General features: G+C 35.4%; 2 protein-coding genes across 7 annotated transcripts; one reads left to right on the forward strand and one right to left on the reverse strand.

Annotated features, from left to right (window-relative positions):
* The first annotated feature begins 1354 nt into the window (after positions 1 to 1354).
* Positions 1355 to 8403, forward strand: dazap2 (DAZ associated protein 2). 2 transcript variants are annotated; one of them, XM_027144835.2, is made up of 4 exons: positions 1355 to 1514; positions 5897 to 6018; positions 6528 to 6776; positions 7105 to 8403. In XM_027144835.2, exons 1-4 carry the CDS (start codon positions 1502 to 1504, stop codon positions 7231 to 7233), a joined length of 513 nt encoding a protein of 170 aa, XP_027000636.1. In that variant the 5' UTR covers positions 1355 to 1501; the 3' UTR covers positions 7234 to 8403. The 2 variants fall into 2 exon arrangements, with proteins under 2 accessions (XP_027000636.1, XP_047662858.1); XM_047806902.1 differs by having other exon boundaries at positions 1372 to 1526.
* A 902-nt stretch (positions 8404 to 9305) lies between these two features.
* bin2a (bridging integrator 2a) lies at positions 9306 to 19609 on the reverse strand. Of its 5 annotated transcripts, XM_027144831.2 has the most exons (16): positions 19570 to 19609; positions 19305 to 19475; positions 18065 to 18192; positions 17596 to 17676; positions 17431 to 17485; positions 17089 to 17183; positions 16882 to 16977; positions 16678 to 16785; positions 14974 to 15059; positions 14784 to 14859; positions 14595 to 14677; positions 14262 to 14366; positions 12507 to 14075; positions 11963 to 12009; positions 11662 to 11721; positions 9306 to 11339 (listed from the first exon to the last, which is right to left on the reverse strand). In XM_027144831.2, the coding sequence occupies exons 1-13, from the start codon at positions 19592 to 19594 to the stop codon at positions 13568 to 13570; spliced, it is 1617 nt and encodes a 538-aa protein (XP_027000632.2). In that variant the 5' UTR covers positions 19595 to 19609; the 3' UTR covers positions 9306 to 11339; positions 11662 to 11721; positions 11963 to 12009; positions 12507 to 13567. The 5 variants fall into 5 exon arrangements, with proteins under 5 accessions (XP_027000632.2, XP_027000631.2, XP_027000634.1 ...); XM_027144830.2 differs by having other exon boundaries at positions 16678 to 16977; XM_027144833.2 differs by lacking the exon at positions 19570 to 19609 and having other exon boundaries at positions 16678 to 16977; positions 18065 to 18215; positions 19305 to 19443.
* Between the last annotated feature and the right edge of the window lie 171 nt (positions 19610 to 19780).

Here is a 19780-nt window from a genome sequence, read left to right on the forward strand (position 1 = left end):
AGTTGATCGGTTATAGACTGCTTTAGATTAAGTCTGCATAATTTATCCCTCTTTGAAGTGCTCTGCTATAGTTTAAGATTTTCTTAAACACCATTTTTATTGTGTAGATGCTTCTTTGAACTATTTGCAAATAAATCCATTCATATCCATTCAAGCTTGATGAATGAGGTGTACTGAACATACAAGTATTTTTTTATTTATGTATTTAATTATTTTTTTGGAAAGACCAACCGAGATATGATGCACTGTTTTAAGCATATTTTATGGGCTATATAGAGCAACAGTTCTATAAATTAAGGAATTCAAATTGTTTGTTGAAAGTTATATTAGAAATATAGTTTTATTTTGGGTAGTGATGATACCTCCGGAAAAAATGTTTTTTTGCTATAAAATGAAGACATTTGGGTTTGAGATCAAAATATCAACATGAGACAAAAGATCAGAATTTCAGTTTTTTAACTGCTAATTTTTTTAACTGTTAATGCACCTTTGGTGGCAGACCACCCAATTTTTAGTTGAGCAAAATTGTTGTACGGTCAATAAGTAAACAACACTGATTAGATAACTGAATGTGCAGATGTACAGGTTCCTAATGAAGTTCATGGTGAATGTACATAAACTGATATTTGCAAAGTTTAGATCTAGTAACCAAACTCTAACAATCTTTTGCTGGTCTAAACAGCCTGTAATATAACCAACCAAAAGAATACCAACCAAAACTGGAACAAGGAACATACCAAATCTCTTCTGTATCTTTTGGCAAAAACCCTCACAAATTCATACATGTAAAAACTGTAAGAAGGGGTTAAGAATTTGTGACAAATAAATTTTTTACATGATGCAGAGAATACCTAAATCACCATTACATTTACTGTTTGCATGTTAAACATTATTCAAATAAGTCATTCTAATTTCCATAGCAGCAAAAAGTGCTACAAGGAAAAAACCATGAATAATAAAAAATCATGAATAAAACACAAATATAGCTATGACTTTATCGTTGTTGTTGTTGTTGTTGTTTTTTATCTGATTTTTATTTCATTTTAATATCATGTTCACGTCATACTCGGGCCACGTTTATTTGTTGTTTTAACTTTACAATTTTATTGCTCAAATGTACAATAACTGCTTGCTTAAGCCAAACGCTATTTTATGAGCCAAAGACAATGCCATTCGATGTTTGATAACATTTTTTATTTGTAGTTTTATTTGGCTGGCTCATGTTGGTAGATAATAAGTCCACTTGATAATAAACGCGCCCTTTAATATTTTGACTGATGACTAATAAAATAAATGTACGTAGAAAAACATGAAATTTGCTTTATTTTTTGCTCCTGCCTTTCACTTTAAGTGAGGGTAGCGCAAACAGAAATGACGTAGTGGAGCACACAGACTGAACAAACGGATGAAAACAAGGAAGTAGCTTCGAGACGACTTTTGTGGATGAATACACTGTTTTTTTTATTAATAATAAGTAATACTTTGGTTTCGACAAAGAACAATGAACAACAAAGGTTTGTGTTTGTGTACGTGTTTTTTTGTATACCGCTAAAGCGTCGACGAGTTAGCCATTGTGATCTGTTTTTAAGGCCATTCTGATTTTCTTTTAGATAGCCAGCTTGTTACCAGAAAAAAAATCTATCAATCGAATAGCACTTATATTTCCCGATCACTTCTTAATACGAAAGCGAATTACGATCTAATGTCAATACACCTTCGTCAAACCTGCAATATTTACTGTCAATCTTAACAAGGATTAGTCAAAATTCTAGCTAGTGTTGTTGTAAAAGGTGACCGTGAACAAAGCTAATTAACTAGCTAGCTAATCAAACACGATGCCGTTTTAGAGAGGTTTGCTGGTGTGTTAGAAGGTTGCGTCATTTTTTTTTGTTCTGTTTTTATTTATTACAGGTACAATTTGTAGTTTAATTTTTAAATGTAATTTGATGTAATTGGGTTGCCAACGCAGTGGCGTATTCCCGGATTTTGATTGTTTACTTATTGGTTCATTTTGATTTGGGCCTAATTATATGAATAAATTACGCATTAAAAAGTATATTTGTTAAAAGCAAAATGTTATTTATATACCATACAGGATACTGACTAACCCTATGAAAACGCAAAATGCAACCTTAAATTCAAATACATTTTCTATTTGTCACAGCTGCAGATCTTGTAAGAGCTATATACAGAAAAATGCTTTAACTTAATTGTTAAAATGTACATTTACATTTCTTTTATTTGGCAGGTGCCCTTATCTAAAGCGACTAAAATGTATCTCATTTATTCAGCTGAGCAATTGATGGTTAATGGCCTTGCTCAAGGGCCCTGCAGTGGCTACATGGCTGTACCTGGGAATCGAACTCTTTATTACTTAAAAGATCACAATACAATGGACAGTAATGAAGGAAGGTGTTGTGGGTTTTTTTTTTTGGTCTTGAAGACTTGGCATCCCTAAACACTCAAGCAACCATATGGAAAAAAAAAAAGCAAAAGATATAGTGGAGTTTTTGTATTGCAGCGAGGAGCACTTAAGGCTAAACCGTTAAATATAAAGCTTAGTGGATATTCCTTAGTTGTTGTTAATGCAGAAATAACATTTAACGATCTTTTTTCTGCATTTTAAATTTGAATTAAATTAAACATTCTGCTGCCTTTATATAGTTCCCTCTGAAAGTATTAGACAGACAAGACCAGTTCTTGTTATAGGCTGAAGACATTGAAGTTGAGATTAAAAGATTGGAATTTCAGCCTTATTTTCCTGATATTTACAACTGATGTATAAAAAAACACTTTGAAAATATTACCTTTTGTTTCAACCCACCTAATTTTGAAGTTATCAAAAATATTAGAACATGTTTGGCGAGTGCTCTGTTAATTTGATTGTTGAAACAGGTACTATCTCTGAATGCCTGCTCTTCTTCTTTTTTGAGTTTAATGGCAGTTGGCAACTCAGCTTAAAGGTGCATTACCGCCACGAATGCCTGCTCTATGTTTGAGCTGTGCGTTTTTGCCTGTGAATATTGCTATATTATTAAAATGAATAAACCACCATAAAGACAGTTATATCTAGACATAGTTTATGGGAGAAAATCAAGCCATTTTGATGTGGGGGGGGGGGTAGGAAAATTAATTTGAACCATTGTACTGTTTAAAAGTATTGATAATAGCCAATGCAACATTTTGGAAAGTCCTGAAAAAGACTGTCTGCGTATAACCACCAGACAATGAACTGGTCAAATGATCGTTTTAATTGTTGTGTGAGGAAGCAGAAGTTTGTCAAGAGAGCAGGGAGTCTGTGATAGGCTAAAAACAATCCCGAGCTGATTGGTTTTTCCATCCATCCTGCTTTCCAATGTCTGCAGTTGTGGTTGTGTGTTCATGTGAGCATGGAATATGCACTCATTTTAGGTTGTTAGATGCAGACCATTTTATTTAACATGGGAATTCACCACTGACCCTATCTCAACTACTCAAGTCCCCCAGCCTATCTCAGCTTCCTAGTCCCCCACCCTTCGCCCCACCTCAGCTACTCAGTTTCCCGCCCATCACAGCTAATCAGTTAATTGCACTGCTTCAGGTCACAAGACACTTCAGCGAACAGATAGGACAACTGAGCAGATTGTTGGATTTCTCTTTCCTCTGTTACAAACATTTATACACTACATCCACAAAGACCCCAGCATTGTGGATGACCCAGTGCTCATGGTCGGAGTATTTCTTCCCCAATGTCACCAGACTGCTCAGAGACTGGACTGACATCAACCCACCTATATTTTAGTTACTTAAAAATGGACTGATCTAACTCCAACCTGGTCATGTTCTAAGTTGATTAAAACATCTAGATAAATATTTTAAATGAAGGCTAATAAATACATTTTGATCATTTGGCTCCTATAACAAAACAGAAGATTTAACCTTGTTGTTCCAGTACTTTAGAGGGGGGCTGTATATCAGATGGGGCTTTATAGTGTTTACCCAGTGCACATACAGTACAGACCAAAAGTTTGGACACACCTTCTCATTCAAAGAGTTTTCTTTATTTTCATGACTATGAAAATTGTAGATTCACACTGAAGGCATCAAAACTATTATATACCTATTTAACTATTATATATTATATACATAACAAAAAAGTGTGAAACAACTGAAAGTCATATTCTAGGTTCTTCAAACCTAGCCACTTTTTTTGCTTTGATTACTGCTTTGCACACTCTTGGCATTCTCTTGATGAGCTTCAAGAGATAGTCACCTGAAATGGTCTTCCAACAGTCTTGAAGGAGTTCCCTGAGATGCTTAGCACTTGTTGGCCCTTTTGCCTTCACTCTGCAGTCCAGCTCAACCCAAACCATCTCGATTGGGTTCAGGTCCGGTGACTGTGGAGGCCAGGTCATCTGGCGCAGCACCCCATCACTTTCCTTCATGGTCAAATAGCCCTTACACAGCCTGGAGGTGTGTTTGGGGTCAGTGTCCTGTTGAAAAATAAATGATGGTCCAACTAAACGCAAACCGGATGGAATAGTATGCCGCTGCAAGATGCTGTGGTAGCCATGCTGGTTCAGTATGCCTTCAATTTTGAATAAATCCCCAACAGTGTCACCAGCAAAGCACCCCCCACACCATCACACCTCCTCCTCCATGCTTCACGGTGGGAACCAGGCTTGTAGAGTCCATCCGTTCACCTTTTCTGCGTCGCACAAAGACACGGTGGTTGGAACCAAAGATCTCAAGTTTGGACTCATCAGACCAAAGCACAGATTTCCACTGGACTAATGTCCATTCCTTGTGTTCTTTAGCCCAAACAAGTCTCTTCTGCTTGTTGCCTGTCCTTAGCAGTGGTTTCCTAGCAGATATTCTACCATGAAGGCCTGATTCACATGGTCTCCTCTTAACAGTTGTTCTAGAGATGTGTCTGCTGCTAGAACTCTGTGTGGCATTGACCTGGTCTCTAATCTGAGCTGCTGTTAACCTGCGATTTCTGAGGCTGGTGACTCGGATGAACTTATCCTCCACAGCAGAGGTGACTCTTGGTCTTCCTTTCCTGGGGCGGTCCGCATGTGAGCCAGTTTCTTTGTAGTGCTTGATGGTTTTTGTGACTGCACTTGGGGACACTTTCAAAGTTTTCCCAATTTTTCGGACTGACTGACCTTTATTTTTAAAGTAATGATGGCCACTCGTTTTTCTTTACTTAGCTCCTTTTTCTTGCCATAATACAAATTCTAACAGTCTATTCAGTAGGACTATCAGCTGTGTATCCACCTGACTTCTCCACAATGCAATTGATGGTCCCAACCCCATTTATAAGGCAAGAAATCCCACTTATTAAACCTGACAGGGAAGACCTGTGAAGTGAAAACCATTTCAGGTGACTACCTCTTGAAGCTCATCAAGAGAATGCCAAGAGTGTGCAAAGCAGTAATCAAAGCAAAAGGTGGCTACTTTGAAGAACCTAGAATATGACATTTTCAGTTGTTTCACACTTTTGTTATGTATATAATTCCACATGTATTAATTCATAGTCATGAAAATAAAGAAAACTCTTTGAATGAGAAGGTGTGTCCAAACGTTTGGTCTGTACTTTATATGGTGCTTATGAATGATCAGACAGGAGCTGAGGATGCATCTTGGCACTTGTATTCTGACCAAGAAGGCTATAGTTCACAAATAAGTAAAATTGCTTCAGGAACTTCTCAACATCAAAACATGATTCTCCCTTTACTTGATTTCTGTTGAAAGTGTATAATGTCCCTAGTTAAATGCTACATTCATTATGCATTTGAATAAGGATTCATTAAAGACGTTTTATTTTTTTACATTCTGGATGAATAAAGTTAATAGGCTAATATTGCACAAAATTGTGGTGCAGTAAAGTCCATGTCTGACTGTTTCTATGCAGGGACATATCCACAACAAGCTGTGTATCCTCAGCAGAGCACAGCACCTATATACCCTCCTGCTATGCAAGTGCCACCACCCCAGGTACCCCCATACACAGATGCCCCTCCTGCTTATTCTGAGGTAAGAAACAAGCAGAACTTGAAGCCAGCTACATGGATGTGAATGCCTCAACCATCACCAAGTGTAGTCAATTTTGTTACAAATGTGTATGCCTGAAATACACTTAAACTATACTTCAAATAGAGAGGAAGGGAAAACTATTTCAGACACCTGGAATTTGCTGTAACATGATTGGGTAAATGACACACAGCACATGATTGGGTAAATGACATTGTATACTCGGCTCTTATTGTCTTTAGATGCTGAAATCTAGTAAGACTAGATACATCATTAAATAGGGATGTGTTAAAACTTGGTTTATGGTTTTGAAAACTTACTGACAGGGAATTAAAATATTATAGGGGTTTCCCTAAACAATTAACACTTGCACTTTGATCATTTATTGTTCTCTTTGAAAATACAAACATTATCTCCTGTAATTATGATACAATACAATTTTTTACACCTCTTAACTCGTATGAATAAATAGCTTAAATGTAAACTAGGCCTCTTACTTTTTTTATCTACAGATCTATCAGCCAAGGTATATGCACCCACCCCAGGTTACTGGCCAGCTACCTCCAATAACCACTGCATACCCTGCAACTCAGATGTTTGTGCCCATGCCCCAGACTATGCCTGTTGGTGCAATGACCCCTAATGTTCCCATGGGATACTACCCCATGGGACCTGTGTATCCTCCAGGCTCTACGGTCCTAGTGGATGGGGGATTTGATGCTGGAGCTCGATTTGGCCCTGGTAGCTCTGCTTCTATACCTGTAAGTATGCCCACTAAATGCATTTACAAATGCAAGAAAATGAGAACAATTGAATAATGGTAATGTAAAACCCAGTGTGTCCTCTTTACAATTATGAAAAAAATTAGTTATGTCAATTCTATACATTGTACATTAATTGTCTAATGCAAGCCACCACACAGTGTTCCAAGGTGATTCTGCATTGTTTCTCACAAGAAATCTTTGCATAAGCACTGCTCATAATCATCAATTACTTTTCTATGTGCTGTTTTTACAAGGCAATAATGGTATCTTATTTGCTTTTTTTTGTTTGTTTGTTTGTTTGTTTGTTTGTTTTTCAAAATACCAGCCCCCACCTCCTGGACATGCTCCAAATGCAGCTCAGCTGGCAGCAATGCAGGGTGCAAATGTGGTGATGACACAACGCAAGAGCAACTTCTTCATGGGTGGTTCAGGAGGGGGTTACACTATTTGGTAACAGTGAGAAGGACCTGACTGGACCTTGACCATTCCCTTGTTTAGTGTTCTCTCTTCCCCTTCTTTCCTGCCTCACTAGGGGCAGCTTGGCTATGCCATGATAGTGATACAACAGAATGTAATGTTTTATAGTCCCCACTAACAGTACAGTACTTTGTTGATGTCTGTCCATTTAAAATACTGTAGACTTCAGAAAATATTGCAAACTCCTACTTTTAGACCATGTTTGTTTATGGTTGGAAAACAGAATGACAGTTGTTTCTAGCTCACTTCCATCTATGGGGCAGGTGAATTATAAATGTTCTTTAATTTTTCATGATTAACAAACTACCACACCCTTTCTACTGCTGTTCCTAAGTAAGGTCTTCCTTACTATCATTTATTTACACATTGTATCCATTAAAATTGCTTCTAATATTTTAATTTAATAACACAGCAGCGTTATTTAGTCGAATATTTTACACATTCTAATTACAACAGAGTACTGTACTTTTGGGAAGGAGTAGATAAAAATAATTGGGTGTCAAAATTGAGCACCACATCTTTAACATTTACAGATTAAAATGCAGTAAATGAGCCCTCATTTGATGCTGAACTTTGGTTGGCTTTTTAATTATGTCGGATACCCAGAACTCTATACAATGCTGTTTAGTTTAGTAACCACTTCACAAAGGGTTTGGACTACACAAAATCATTTCTTGACCTTCATTCTCAGAGTTTAATTAATTAGATTTAGGGGTTAATCAAGACTTTTTTTCCCAGGAATGTACTGAAGCACATCAAGCAGTTTTTTTTTTTCCTAACGGACATTTAAATGTATAACCAAGGAGCTGGTTGTACCAAAGATCTAGATTAGAATGCACTAAAAGCTTTTAATGTGAATTGAAATTCTTCTCTGAATAATTCTGCACATATGATAAATTAATAAATGATGCATAGAAACATATCAAAAACATGTCTAACTGCATCATGATGGTTCTGCATGCTTTTTGCACTTTTATTCAAAGCTTCAAAGCTATTTTGTTTTAATAAAGATTTATCACTGGTAATTTTTTAGAAATAATACACATTAATTTGAGTGCACCATCAGCCAATTCTTAATTGTTAGACTTTTTGGAACATGTTTTTGTACTCATGCCTTATACATGCAAATACAGTGTCAGTCATTAAAGTTTTCTGTGTGGATGTTTTTTTATTTATTATACATGGCTTCCAGACAAGACTTCTCATATAGTCTCATCTGTTTATTTTCTCTATTGAGGTTATTAATTGATTAAAAGATTGAGTGATGCTTTTCAATTTCAATCTAAACTCAAAAGACTCTAAGCTTTTGTTCCGTAATGACAATTTCTATTGAATCTCCATCATAGACATCAGAATGCTCTGACCACTTAACTCCACCTACAATATTTAACATCTGTAACAGGAAATCACTTTTCTGCACAAACATTTACATTTTCACTAGCTGTTCAGCTGCTTGTACTGTAAAAGTATGCATTGAAATGTAACATGTTCATTTAGCTCTATTGTTTGGTTGTATCTTATTAATTTCCATTCTCTGAAACATGTAACAGCAGACCACTGGGTATCCGACAGTAGCTTCAGAACACATACACATTTTACTTACAGATGTATTCATTAAAAAGAGGGCAAGTGTTTGCATGCCATTATAATTTGCATTGGAAATTTATGAATTTAGGTATTTATGCAACATACAAAGATCACCAGTATATCATTTTACTGACTTGCAGTGTGCATTTATGGTATATATAAATATAACAAAGTTTAATAAACAAACGGAGTTCAGGGATTTTTTTTCTAATAGGTGGCTTATATTTAATGTTTAAAGAAGTAAATCTCTGCAATTACCAATAAGGTTTTTTTAATTACTAATCCTAATTAACAATAAAGGCTATTTTGGAAATTTAAAAAGAAATTCCATAATGTTATTTTTGACTCATTTTGAATGATTTCAATGATCATCTCAAAGATAGTATGCTGCAAGGACCTTTCTAAGGACAACAGACATCAACAATAAAAAAATATATGGGGGCAGTAGAAATACACCACCGATATACTCACTTTTCACTTTAATAGGTACACCTGCCCATTTATTCTGTTATACAATCACTCAATCATCTGTCAGCAATACAGTGCATGTAATCATGCAGATACAAGTCAAGACTCAGTTAATTTATACATCAATCAGAAAAATCTAACCTTGGCATGGTTGTTGCTACCAGATGGGTTGGTTTTGGTATTTTAGAAACTGTTCATCTCCTGGGATTTTCTCTACAGTCTCTAGCACTTACAAAAATGGTGCGAAAAAAAACAGCAGCAGGTCTGCAGACTCGAACACCTAGCTAATGAGAGGTCAGAGGAGAATGACCAGACAGGTCTGAACTACCAGAAGTCTATAGTAACTCAAATAAATACTCCATACAACTATGGTGAGCAGAAAAGCATTTTAGAATATACAACACATCAAACTTAAGTAGTTGAGCCACAATGGTGTTTCTCCAAACCATTGTGTTAAATATGTATATGATATTGTGGCCAGTAGTTCATAAGTTTCTGAAATACCCAAATCATCCCATCTGTTACCATCAGCAGTGCCGCAGTCATAGATCACATTTCTTCCCTCCATTCTAACGTTTGATATGGACATTCTTGATCTGAGGTTGCATGATTTTATGCATTGTGCTGCTGACACATGCATGCCTGTGTAAATGTACAGGCGTTCCCATTACATGGACAGTGTGTAAGTAGTAAACAGTATTGTGAATGTTACACTTGTTATAAATCATGAACTTAACTTTCATTTTGATATCACAGCCTAATTATTGTCCTTAAGGTAAACACAATATACCTTTTATGCAAAAAATTAGTCAAAAGTAAAAACTGACATTAAGTACAAATGTTTGTGATTTATAAATACAGGAAAATAAAAATAGACTTGATGCGGTATTAGTCATTTAACCTGAATATTTGAGTGATTAAACTATCATTAACAAAATAAGGAAATAGCCTAAGCATGCACCAAATAAAATGCTTCCTCAAAATGTCCTTCTTGTGTTTTCCTTTAAATCAGTAAGAATTTAGTGTTTTGGTGGTAGGGATAGTTGTTGGAATTGATTGGGCAACAATATAAATGAGCACATTATCAGCCACACCTAACCCTAAGTAAACCTCATAAGCTGCCATTCCCTGAATAAAGAATTTTGTTGTGATAATGTCATTTTTAGTGCCACTGTTTTACTGTGTACTTTCTTTGACTGAATGTTTGCTCACATACACACAGAAGGTAGAAGGAAATTCCTGATTTCCATGCCTCATCTCTTCTAAAATTGTTCATTAGGTTTTAGATGTATACATATTACAATTGTCATTTAAAGCAAAAAGGGTACAAAACCAACAGCAAGTAACTCTAAAATTCAAACTCTGTAAATAGATCAAAGATTCTACTTTTTACTCAATTAACTGTCAAATAATGTGTAAGGACAATTGTCTATAAATAGAAATGAATAGGAACAGAAGTATTTTTATTATTTGCTAGTGTGAAAGTATGGCTAGCTACCTATAAAAAACGGTTGTGCAAAGTCAAACATGCTTGTCACTTCGCTTGTGTATTTAACAGATGATAGTTCCATTGCCCCCACCACCAACAAAACTAAATGTAAATTGGTTGCATTTGATACACTATTTGACCAGCTTATTTTGCGTTTGATACACTAATATGCATTATCATGTTAATACATCTCCAAAATCAACAAAGCAAACTTTATCATTAACATAATGTAAATTCCTTGGCTCACAGTTTCCATTTGGCTGTTCTCTCACAACCAAGGTACTATCAATCTCCTCAGAAAAGTTATCTAAAGGTCAATACCTATTCAGCATGACTAACTGCCAACTTATCCATGGCAGTCTGCACTACTTAAATGAAGTATTCCTTGTTTTCAGTGACTGTGTCTTGGTAGACTTGGTCTGGGTCCACACCTGGAGCAGCCTCTCCTGTTGTCCTGTAGATGCCCTTGTTGTGACAGAGGTAATGATACAAGAGGTACACCAAGCCAGCCAGTGTACACAGGACCAGCAGAATCACCACTAAAACACACAGCAGCAAAAAATAAAAAGACCAACTGCCATAAAGCATACACGGGAAGAACACAGACACTTTGTGGTGCTACATATTGTACATAGAAGAAGAAATCCTTACACATTTTCTGTGTAAGGACTGTGTAAAGACAAGATTAAAAACTGACCATACAAAACAAACCCTGCTGCAAGAAATCACTATATACATTCTAAATGCCTTGCCTAAAAATGCATAAAAGTAAGAACACATATTTCCAATGTGTAAGTTTCATTAAATTCAAACAGACAAAATTCAGGTTCTAACATGACATTGTTCAGAGAAGTTACTCACCTCCTACAACAGCAGAGTCCCTATGGTTTGGGGCCACAGTTGTTGCCACCATTTCTGTGACTTAAGAGGAAGGGACAAGTTCGGTTATAAAGAACCGAATTGTAGATTTACACGGATTTAAAGTACAGCTATTGGTTTGGTATCATGACACAATATTAAAAACACTTTTGTTTACAAATAATTTAAGGGCTAGTTTAATGCATATTCCAATCCAGGGCAGCATTTTCAATTTGGGAAATTGATAGACTAATCTGTGTTTAATTTTCTTCACAGTGATGAAGAAAATTAAGTATTCACTTACAGTTAAAAGCTGAAGTGGTAGCCATCATAAAAATCGTGGATAAAAACCTAGACAAAGAAGCAACACAAATTATGGCAATAACTTCAGTGAAACCGAACATTAGGAAAACGTGACTTTTAGTGGAACAAAAGGACATCGTTTCTTGCTATATGGACTAATTTCATTTCACATTATCTATGAATGTTCGCGAACAGCTAACTTTTGGTTTGTTTTAACTACTTTTATACAAAACAAAAGTCAGCAATTACTAATTCATATAGAATGCGGCAGTGCACCGGCCATTACGAAAGAAAAGGTTAAAGGAATGGAGCATTAGTTCGCAAACAAAATCTTTAGTACAAGAACATAAATAAATAAATAAATAAATAAATAAATAAATAAATAAATAAATAAATAAATAAATAAATAGGTGAAACCAAAATACGAAATTAAAGTAACAACTTCGTAGTCAGAGGTTCTTAAACAACAGAGACTTTTAAACAGGAAACGAACACAAACAGCAGGCAGTGTCTAACACCGCTACAAAAGCTTTAAACAAACCTACCTGAAACACTTTGTGGTCGTCAGGATTCATTTGTTGGAAATGATCGATTACTTTACTTCATTTCAAAGTTCCATTACGTTTTAAAAACAAACATTGTACTAAATAATATCACGTAAAGATTCGGTTAAAAATAGACTAGTGCACGCGGCACGCATGCTAATCAAGGTGGTCATACGCTCTGTATCCGGAACAATGAAGTTCCAGCTTCAGTCACAGCTCTGAAACAGGAGCACGGTGTTAACTGGTTACTCCACAATACACCTTCCAGGAAATAATTAACTATTAATGAGTAACTATATTAAATAGGCAATTCAAAATTCTATCAATAAAGAGGCAGAATAGAGATCATATAATGGACACATTCATATTTATTAAATAATAAAATCAGTCTTTTATCATTTCACAAATATTAAAAATCACATTTTTAAGTAAGTGCATTTAGCAAAGGGACATCAACTGGCCATACTGCAACAGTCAACTTGGCTTTACATAAAAATCACAAGATAACACATTAAAAATGGAAAATAACTTTATATAATAATGTTCCAATCAGTCTCAAGTTTATAAGTTATATCCTGAGAAATTACATAAAGTTCAAAGCTTGATCAATACGTTGATTTGCATCTAATTGATTTTTGACCATTTTTTTCGTTAATAATTATAAGATAAAAATAATAAGATCAACAACTATTATTATTATTATTATTATTAGTAGTAGTAGTAGTAGTAGTAGTAGTAGTAGTAGTAGCAGTAGCTTTCATTTGGTTGAGAACTTTGGAATTAGTGTATACTGTATGTGGATTGTTGAAGTGTGTATTTGGATTAAATTCAGTATTCTGAATTTTATTCTGAATATTATCTAAAATAAACTACCTTTTTTTACTTCTGTCTTCCTATACTGACCTTTTTCTATACAAAAAAGATAGTCTGTTTCAGAATGTCTCCTCCTTAATTTCACTTAATATTTGGTCATTTATGACATTTTCCTTAAAGTCAGAGAAGAGACACAAACATTAATGCTGAATGAAGAACTATTGTTATATTAGGACAAAGAAAGGCATTTAAAGGCATTTGTTTTCCATTCCAGATTCAGGTTCATTTAGCTCCTCAGAATGGGTTCTGTGCTCTTCAAGATTTTCAATAAATGATAAGACCTTAGTATTAACTTTTTCAGAATAATTTATATTCAAATCCTGCTTGTTCTCATCACCAGTCTCTGAAAATGAGTCACCTTTGATTTCTAAGCTCATCCTTTCTCCATCCTGCTCTGAGGCTGGCAGTGAGTTGCTTTCTTTTGTTTCAGTCCCTTCATTCTCTTCTTTTGCATCTATATTTGTAGTGCTGTGCACACTTCCAGATGTTTCTGTGCCATCTAATAGAGGTACATGTGCAGTGGAAGCTGTTCTCTCTACTTCCGTGTTGTGCTCATTTGGGGAACTTGCATCTGTGTCACTAATCCCACAGTCGCTGTTCATTGGGGGTTTTGGTCTAGCGGGGCTAGCCAGCACCTCTGGGATATAAGGCTCACATTTGCCCTTGTCTGATCTAAAACTAGAAGATTGTCCTCTCCTGCAGCAGCAAAAATGATGATGGTTAGATATAAAGGATTTCATTGTAATTTTATTAGTTAATAATTTTAATAGGGTGATGTTATAGGCTGCATCATTTTTAATCAACCTAAAATATGGTAATTTACAAACAAAGAAAAATCAGATAATATTTGATTCATAAATATATATTACTTTTTTCCTTTACCTTAGAGTACCTCGAGAACTGTAAGTCAAGTGAAGCTCAGAGAAGCTGGCTCTCATTGATCTGGGAGACAGTGCATCTTTCAGTGACCTCCTCTTCAATGTTCCACTGCCAAACAGAAAGAAGAAATTCATATGATACACCTCAGGAAATGTGACACTGCACATAGTATATTATTTGCACATATTATTAATTATATATTAACTGCACATATTTAAAAAAAAATAAATTTTTGAACATTTACTCTGAAATGCTATCTGAAAATGTTGAAGGAGATTAAATCAATATTCAGCACATGACACTTTCAAACATGCTTCAGAACAGAAAGTAACACACCGACTGAAGGTCTTGACCACAAAGCTCTTGACAGGATGTTGAGATTTTAGGTTTATCATGATATTCTGTAAATCCTTGTTATTCTGGAAGATAATTAAAAAAAATATTCCTTTGCTGGTTGCAGTCACTCACAAAAATTAACTATTAATACAATGTAAAACAAGCACATGTGTTAACTATTTGACTAACCTGAGACATTTCCTTATAGAAGATATCTCTCAAGTCTGAGATAGCTTGGAAGACTGTTACATAGCATCCAATGCGACTGTGAGAAGAGAATTAGTTAAAACATTGTTTTTAAGGATTTTTACAAAATCATTTTCTATAAAAATGAGAAATATTTTCATTTAATCCATAAGTTTGTGTTATTGAATCTCGCCTATCATAGAGAAGAGGCAGCTCGTCTTTTAGTTCTGTGTTCATGTCCTCAAAGATTGTTTTGGTCATTTTCATCTCTTCCTCAGCCTGTAAAAAACAGACATATTCCTAGATTTAATTAACACATCCTCTCCTTAACACCTCTTTGACAAATTTTGACAAATCCCATTTTGCACCTAGTTGTGACTAGTACCTAAACATTGTGCAAAACATGGGAGAAAGGTCTATCCATACAGGGTCTCCCAAAAATCACAATACATAGAAAAGTTTCAAACTTTTTTATAAAATGTAACTTTCTTCACAAAACACTCTCTACAGGATTCAGCAAATACAGCAAATACACATGTATATACACGTCATCTCTCCCACTCATGATTAGCTTCTGTGTCTGGTGTTATGCACATTAAAAGTGGCTTTTAATTCAAGGATTAAAATGACAATTTTTATTGTAATTTTGACATTTTGGAAGACATTTTGACACAAAGTGTTAATTTCCCTTTTTATATAGACTTTTATGACACCCTGTAGATGTAACATTTAATGTGTTTGTCTTCAGGTCTTTTAAGAACTGCTCAGAATACTTAATAATTAAGCAATTTTGCTGAAGGTGGCCAAGTTTTTAATGTATCCCAAATAGAAGTTACAATCCAGATCAAGTTTGCATGCCTTGCATAACTCCTAAAAACACTGGACTGAAGATGCCATTCGGTTTATTGTGGATCTTTAAACCAATCCTCAGTAACAGCTGGTTACAGGTAGTAAAACAAGCCCTGAGCACTCAGACTGAATTTGCAAACACCATGGCCTCTATATACTAATCTCAGTAGGTTTCAAAGGGTCCGCTACAAAAATGCCATTTCTCTTGTTTTTGTTATATTCTATTATACACTTTAGTTTGGGATCAGAATATCAATATGCGACAATAGATCATATTGTAAAAAAAAAAAAAAAAAAAAAATGTTCCAACATACATTTTCTGATATCAACAGCTAATTTATTGGTTAGTAAAAGTATTAATGTTTAGTTGCAAATACTATTCAGTTAAAAAAAAAAAGACCCTTCAGCTCGGCTGTGGATGTCGCCCGGACCTTCAGCTCGGCTGTGGATGTCGCCCGGACCTTCAGCTCGGCTGTGGATGTCGCCCGGACCTTCAGCTCGGCTATGGAAGTTGCGTGGCCCTTCTGCTCGGCTGTGGTTGTCGCTCCGCCCATCTGCCTTCGCCGTGTTCCTCGCTCCCCCCATCTACCTTCGCCGTGTTCCTCGATCCCCACATCTACCTTCGCCGTGTTCCTCACTACCCCCCTGTCAGGACTCAACCCAGACTTTTGGCCACGTGCCTTTGTTTACCTTCCTCGTCACGTGTCTGCCCCGCCTTCGTCTGCTCCTCCCTATCTCCACACCTCATCCATATTGTGTCATCATTGTCTTATATTTAAGTGGCAGCGCGGAATCATTAGTTACGTTTACCCTTCGTTATGTTTAGTCATTGTTGTGTCGTCATTCATATTGTTTTAGTGATTGTCTTTTACTGTTTTGTCTTCATTATTTATTAAACCCCTTTCATTTGAAGCTATCCTGCATACGGGTCTGTCTCATTCCTTCCTGGTTGTGACAGTGGGCTATTATCTTTTAACCTGTTAACTTTTACTTTTTGCACTTTTAAAAACTATTGGTAGTGCTTCACAAAAATTGACTATGAATAGACCTTGTTAATCTTGATGTCATCTCTCTTTTTAGCATTCTGCAGTGATTCCAGGTGGTGACGAGTAGAATCATAGTCCACACGTTTTCTGCCTCTTTTTGCAACTCTTTCCTGATGCACACAAAATATACATTGACATGGAAGAAATTGTAAAGATAAATATAGACTGTGGTATGTACTTATGTGTGTGTAGAAGTGGGCAATTACCCTCATATCTGGGAACTGGCTCATATAAGATTCTATTGTGAGCAATGCCTGGTCTCGCAGTTTTGCCTCATAATCATTCCATAGCAAGTCTTCCCCCTTTTTAGAAAACATATGAAAAGTAAATATGAGAAGTACATATGAGAAGTGAATATGACTCTTGCTCAAAACGCAATGCATATTTTGTGTCTAAGTTTGCATGAGGATCACCTCTACAACAGCCCCAAGGTCCTCTCCCCCTTCCCATTCAAGCTCATAAACATCAAACAGTGACTGAAAAAGGCGACTGGATGCATCTCGCATCACTGTGGAACACAGTATATTTTTATGTAAATGTAGATTCTATTTTAATTAATTATTTACATATCGTTTCAACACTAACAAAGGTGTTGTGAAGATAGTTAGAATTAAACAAATTAACTGGATAAAACAAAATAGTTTTCAAACACATTACATTGATTTAACAGTATGCATGATGTAAACATTATTGTAAATAGTTGTTTTGCCACACATCTGATCTCTAAGGTAATCCATCCATAGAATCCAACAAACCTCTGACAGCATTTAAGTATGCCTTTAGGTCCTTATATATTCTGTGTCCATCACTCTGTGAAACAGAATTAAATAAATACAAACAGCAATAAAATCCATTTACCAGTTACTTATTGATTTACTTACTACATCAAGTATATTATTGTGGTAATATTTATTGAGTACCTGCTGATCTTGGAAGTTTTGTACATATAATTCAAACTGTGCATCTCTTGTCTCCTCAGATTTACTAAACGTCTGTAAAACCTGACAAGATCACACCACAAATATGTTAAATTTGTTTTATATTTTATATTTTAGAGTCAGATAAACATTTCTGTAATTGTATGAAATGGTTTATGTGGCTCAAAGATGGTTCTTGCAGTGTAATGTTTACTTATTGAAGGTGGTTTAACATGGTTAATTATGTTTCTGACAGAGCAACTTTTACAAAAAAAATTTGAGAGAATGACTGTGACAGTTTGACTCTGACTGTACTACTCTATGATGATAAATTCTGCAGATAAAATGATGTAATATTTCAAATGCTTAACCATCATAACACTATTGAAAAGTAATTTAAATTAGCTTAAATAAAAGAGATTTTTTAATGCCATCACTATTGATAATATTGATAGCATAATATGAAACATACCTTTTCCTGTGCACGGCTGAATTTCCTTTGGACTTGTTTAGCAAACTTGCCAGCACCTCCTTTTGATTGGAGGTTGGGACTGGTGCTATTTTTTCTCTCAGCCATGATTTTCACACTCTTCTCAACACCTGAATGTGATCTCAGAAAACTGCTGTGTAAGTGAGGCATGTAGCATATTTAATATCTTACCAAATCATCATTGTTATTGGTCTCTCATAGTAATGAGAAATAAAACTTGTATCTATTCCACTCATAACTGTGAAATGTTTACACAGATGTGTTTTATTACTAATATATAGAGCACAAATATGAAATGGAGTCTGAGCGGATGTTCACAGCACATGTGCCTACAGGCTTGCTTCTATTCCAGCTTGGTTTAAAGAAACTTTATATACACAAAAATAACTACACAGCACAAAGTTTTTAATACAGCACAAGATGTGCTTGCAATATGCTATTAGCCATCCAATAGGTTAGGTGGGCTATCAAGTTTACTCTATAAATTGAAGTTTGATGATTTGGCAGATAAATCCTTCTATAGTGCAAAAGCTCAGTGATGGATCACCAGTGATTGTTCCTGATTACACAGCAAGGTTTTACGGCTATATAAATTTCCTGCAAAGTGACCTTTGACACGTCTTCATTTCTTGTACTCCAACATTGAAATTTTTATCTTGAACATTTTAAGAATACACAACATATTTGTGAATGTATCCCAAAAAGCATATTGTAATATAATAATGTATTCTAGTTTTGCACATTTATAAGGTCGAGTCAGGATTGACCGACACCTCAAAGACCTCAGCCCTACACAGTTTAGACTTCCATTTAATTTAGCATAGAATACCTGACTCTATTATTAACTATCAATGTCTTTATGTACTGCAACTGGTGTGTCAGAAAAGGGAAACACAGATCACTATAGGGCTATGGACAAGTACCAGACTCTCTCTTCCTCTCTCAGCTCTCCCTGCCACTCCCTTAGCCTTGAAGCATTAAGGGAAATGAGCATAAGCATTAAGTTTACGAAAAAAGTACTACTTAAAATATTTTAAGGTTCAAATATTATTAACCAAGCATTCAGAGGACCATTACAATGTAAATGTAGACAAATCAGATAATCCATAACTAAAATCATAGCGGATTGGCAAGCTGTTTGTTCTGTGACTTCTGCTTGTTAAGTCTTCCATTCAAAATCTTGATTTATCCCCCAAAAACAGAACAAAAAGTTTATGCTTACCTGTTAGTTCTTTGTTTGAACAGCTCCAGTTATTCCAACCTTTCAAGACGAGGACTTCATGTGCTCTACCTTCCCCTTCAAAGATATGTGCCCTTTGAAATTCCTTGAACTTTGGACCCAGTTGAAGCATAGGTTCTTGGGTAAAATATTCTGTGAGCATGCCAAACCAGGCTGACATGGGAAATGGCTATTACACCATATAATATAAAAAAACATATATTGGTTAACATTATTATTTATTATTTTTAGCATTTATGTCTTTTACCTCTGAAGGGCCCCCCTGGAATCATGGAGGGTTTCTAAGGCAGAGTATACCAACTGGCCTGGTTACTGAATGGGGAATGTGCTATGCCTGATTTTGCATAATATTGTGACGTATACAATATATAATTGTATGTAATCCATGAGCAACACATACATTCAGCCAATCAAGCAAAACTAATTTCCGCAAAATGATCATTTGATAAAGTCTAAAT

This window comes from Tachysurus fulvidraco, chromosome 23 (assembly GCF_022655615.1).
Source record: "Tachysurus fulvidraco isolate hzauxx_2018 chromosome 23, HZAU_PFXX_2.0, whole genome shotgun sequence".
Lineage (NCBI taxonomy): Eukaryota > Metazoa > Chordata > Actinopteri > Siluriformes > Bagridae > Tachysurus > Tachysurus fulvidraco.

What these genes read in the sequence shown, in the direction of transcription:
- dazap2 (XM_047806902.1), top strand. Translation starts at nt 1,502, where the DNA reads ATGAACAACAAAGGTTTGTGTTTGT. An exon ending in CCCCTCCTGCTTATTCTGAG is followed by an intron (nt 6,019 to 6,527) that starts GTAAGAAACAAG and finishes TTTTATCTACAG; the next exon opens with ATCTATCAGCCAAGGTATAT. An exon ending in GTAGCTCTGCTTCTATACCT is followed by an intron (nt 6,777 to 7,104) that starts GTAAGTATGCCC and finishes TCAAAATACCAG; the next exon opens with CCCCCACCTCCTGGACATGC.
- bin2a (XM_027144830.2), bottom strand. Translation starts at nt 19,594, where the DNA reads ATGATTCCAGGGGGGCCCTTCAGAG. An exon ending in ACCTTGGGGCTGTTGTAGAG is followed by an intron (nt 16,978 to 17,088) that starts GTGATCCTCATG and finishes TTTTCTAAAAAG; the next exon opens with GGGGAAGACTTGCTATGGAA. An exon ending in GTGGTCAAGACCTTCAGTCG is followed by an intron (nt 14,367 to 14,594) that starts GTGTGTTACTTT and finishes TCTGTTTGGCAG; the next exon opens with TGGAACATTGAAGAGGAGGT.